Raw genomic sequence first — 3,834 nt, forward strand, 5'->3', positions numbered from 1 at the left:
AGTTCATGCACGAGCACAAGCACGAGCACAAGCATGCGGATACACAACATGGACAGCCTTCATTATGGAGAAACCCCAGAGTGTCCATTTCATTTCATTAATTTTTTTAATTTCGAACATGTTTTAAAAATAAAATAAAAATATACATTACAAACAAAGCAAACAGCAATCAAAGCAGACTGTCTGTAGTGGCTCGATTATTTTTCCTTAACCAGTCCATGTTGGAAAAGGGTGTAGGATGAAGTTAAATAACTTATCCAGTCCTACTCCTTTTATCTTTTTAGCTTAATAAATTAATCCAAGACTAAGCTTTAAAAAATCAAGTCAAATAATACAGATAACGAAGTAACAAAAGCAACAGATATCATGTATTACACACATTAATTGGTAGACGGTACAGACCTTACAACTGATATTGATTAAATTTTTCCCATTGACTGTTCAATTTTATATTTGTTAAATATGTTATTCTTGAAAATGTGTTCTGTTTGAATCTGACTAACATGACTCAAAATAAGACACAATGTCAGTAAAGTAGCTGTCATGTTCTCTGTGTCGTTCTCCAAAGTGCGGATGTTGAATCAACCTCTTTTTTCAGTTTGCCTGTCTTGTAAACCGAGCACGCTTCATGATAACTTAAAGCCATGCATGTGTTTTATTGCTACGTTTTGAAGGCAACAAGAGGTACCCGTGCTCAGGCCCGGTTAGTCCTGGAGCAGTGTGAGTGCAGGCCAGCAGGGGAACAGTGAGGGGGAGGGGCAACAGTGCTTCAGTACGGTACTGGACAACTGGGCCTAGTGTGAGTGCGCACTGAGGATTGTGACTTTCGGGGTGTTTTGAGCTGTGCCTTAGTTGTGTCTGTAGAGGGGACGTAGAGCCTTTTGTCTTCTACAGGTTTTTTTGGGACCAGGTCCAGGCCAGGACTTAGACTAATGGACTTTGGTCCGATGCCAGCATCTCTAACCTCCACAGTCCCTCAGCTTAAATCAAACAACCTCTGTCTCGTGCCAGGTGATTCTCCACGGAGCCGTGAATCCTCTCACTTCCTCACCTCCTGTACACCCGAGTCTCATTTGCAGCCGTCAAGAGGAGCTCCGGGAAGGCTCCAAGCCAAGATTCAAGCTGCATGTCAAAAGCTGAAAAGCGGTCAAATTTTAATCCAATTCTCTCACAGAGCCTGGGAAGTTTTTCTTTCATACCCCCACCGACGAAGAGTCTGCTTTTGGATTTGTTGGTTCAAAGACTCTCTCGCTCTGTGCTCCTAAAGGCGACACTGTGTAGACGAGAGTAGGGTTCATAAATGTCAGAATGCTTTTCAACAATTGCATAAAAGGAAGCACAAAGAAAAGAGAGAGGAGGCAACGATTCAGGGACCTGAACTCTTGAGATCTAATTTAACCACATTATTTAAATATAATCTTCTTTGGTAGGAAATTTCCTTTTGTTCCTTTTTCTAGCTGCTTGAGTCACTCAACACTGTTCTCACTCAAAGCGTCCTGTTTTGCAGGTGGTGTCCAACAGGGCTGACATGGCCATCGGTTCTCTCACCATAAACGAAGAGAGGTCCGAGGTGGTAGAGTTCTCCGTTCCGTTCGTGGAGACGGGTATTAGCGTCATGGTTTCTCGGAGCAACGGCACCGTGTCGCCTTCTGCTTTTCTTGGTGAGTTTACATCCTCTTGAGTAATCTGTGTGTCCATCTGTAGGCATCATATCATGTTTAAAGAATGGACTGCACAAGAGCGTCTAAGAAGTGAAGCCACAATGTTTAGCTCCCCCTGCTGTCAGGCTGCAGTATAGCTCGTAAACCCACCTCCACATGATTTCTGTCATGATAGATATTTCTTTTCATGCTGATTCATGCCCAAGAGTTCATTTTCTAAGTTTAGTTTAAAGGTCCAATCAGTGAGCTGTGTAGAGAGTGAGATGATAAAGGTATCTTACTATCTGATCATTAAGGAAACATGTTGAAGTGCTGGCTTCTCTGACAACAATGCAGCAGTCAGTATGTCCTCCTTCTAACTTTAGATTCTGCTCCTGAATGCTCTGGATTTGTTTGGACCAGAGAAGGTAGACGGTTTTAAGACACCCCCCCACACGGCCCGTTTTGGACTCCCCTCGGTTTGTCAGATATGAGAGCAGTTATCAGGTCAACAGGTGTTGCAGCGATGGAAGCGGGCAAGAGAAGTGGTTCAGATAGAAGTGATTGTACCCGACCTAAAAAGCCTCTGCATGTTTCTAATAAGCTCCACGAGCAGAAACGTGCTCAAACTAGGATCAATATTGGAGATGCTTTTGAAAAATGGAGAGAGGTTAGAACACAGAAAGGTTTACAGACCCATGCAGAGCTGGATAAACACTGAAGCTTCAGAGTCCACCACATGGTGACCTGAGTGAGCATCCACTCTAGAGAGGAGGGGGGGCAGATGTTGTGCGCTTGTTGTCAATGCGTTGCAGCCAATGAGAGTGAGGAGGCACCAGCTTGCTCTGAGAACTTACCCTCAGCTTGTATAAAGCTGCACATAATTCGTCTTCTCATCCATGTGCTCCGTGTTCTGTCCACACCAAACTCTCAATAGTATCTGGCATGTCAAATATCTCTCCTGCTGCTGAACAGAAGAGCTTCACTGAAAAACAAAAACATGTTTGGAAAGTGTCAGCAGATCATAAATGATTGTTGAATCACCTTGAACCCACAGTGTTGTAGTGGCTTTCTGTCTGTCTCTTACTGAGGGATAATGTCAGAGAATACAGAGCTTCCAAAAGCATCGATCTGCTCTGCACTTTAAAATCCACTCAAAACGAGAGGCTTGAACTCGGGAGAAAACAAACAAGAAATAAAAACCCATCATCAGACTTTGTGTTCACTGTTCAAAGGCATCGAGAAGCTGCCTTTCTCCGTCGAACCAAACCAATCCCTGGACACACACAATAACTGGCTGAAAGAACCTGAGAGGCTCGCTGCGCTGCCTTTGAGCAAGGCACTCAACCTTGTTATCTCCTGTAGAGCGACGCAGTGGCCAACAGAGAGGGTAACTGAAAACTAGCAGTCATAGTTAATCATTCAAACCTCGACTATTTACACGACTGCTGTTTACAAATATCACACATGCTCATCATGCTAACAGTCAACAGAGCTCAACAGGGACCGCCCACTTTTTTGGCAACTCTGGTTCGGGGAAGTAAATTTTCCTCGTTTAAATCCTCCGTTGACATTTCACAAAATCCTTATATCAAGAGGCTGAAGCCTGTAACCATGACAACCAGCTTCCACAATACTCTATGACTACAGTACATTTGATTCGGTGCCAAAATGGAGTCGAAGAAACAAGACTGTGTACATACTTTTCTTCCTGAGTCGAGGAACTACACATCCCACAATCCACCAATTGTTTATTGGTACATGTCGAGTTAGCCAACTAACTAGCTAGCCTGCGCATACGGCGCAAGAGGGCGGGAAACATTACCATGGTAACAGGGAGCTCCACCAATCAGAGACGTGGCAGTGACACTCTATGATCGTGGGTAGTGTAGTTCTTTCCCCAGATGTCGTGAATAAACCGTGTTGTTCTTAAAGCGAGGTTGATATCAGACGAACGTTGTGTCTCCTATAGGAGCATAAACCATCGTTTCACACTCAGGTAGCTCGTGGTCAGTCTGCTTGTGATGGTTATGACATCACGGCTGATAATCAAATCCACTATGCTTCCTGTATCCATGCATGAGTAGGTGGACTACAACAACAATGGCAGACTCAAGAGTTGTGTTTGTGGACTGTCATGACGCCCAGTCGACATTTCCTCTAAATGCCTGTTGTTTCATCAGAAAGTCACACC

General features: G+C 44.0%; 1 protein-coding gene across 1 annotated transcript in view; it reads left to right on the top strand.

The window, feature by feature from the left end:
- The window catches only part of LOC132991486 (glutamate receptor ionotropic, NMDA 2D-like), a 121,318-nt gene that overhangs the window by 98,602 nt on the left and 18,882 nt on the right, over positions 1 to 3,834 (top strand). Inside the window, exon 10 of the mRNA XM_061060273.1 lies at positions 1,508 to 1,661. Within this exon, the coding sequence (XP_060916256.1) occupies positions 1,508 to 1,661 (154 nt within the window). The remainder of the gene's footprint in view (positions 1 to 1,507; positions 1,662 to 3,834) is intronic.

This window comes from Labrus mixtus, chromosome 16 (genome assembly GCF_963584025.1).
Source record: "Labrus mixtus chromosome 16, fLabMix1.1, whole genome shotgun sequence".
Lineage (NCBI taxonomy): Eukaryota > Metazoa > Chordata > Actinopteri > Labriformes > Labridae > Labrus > Labrus mixtus.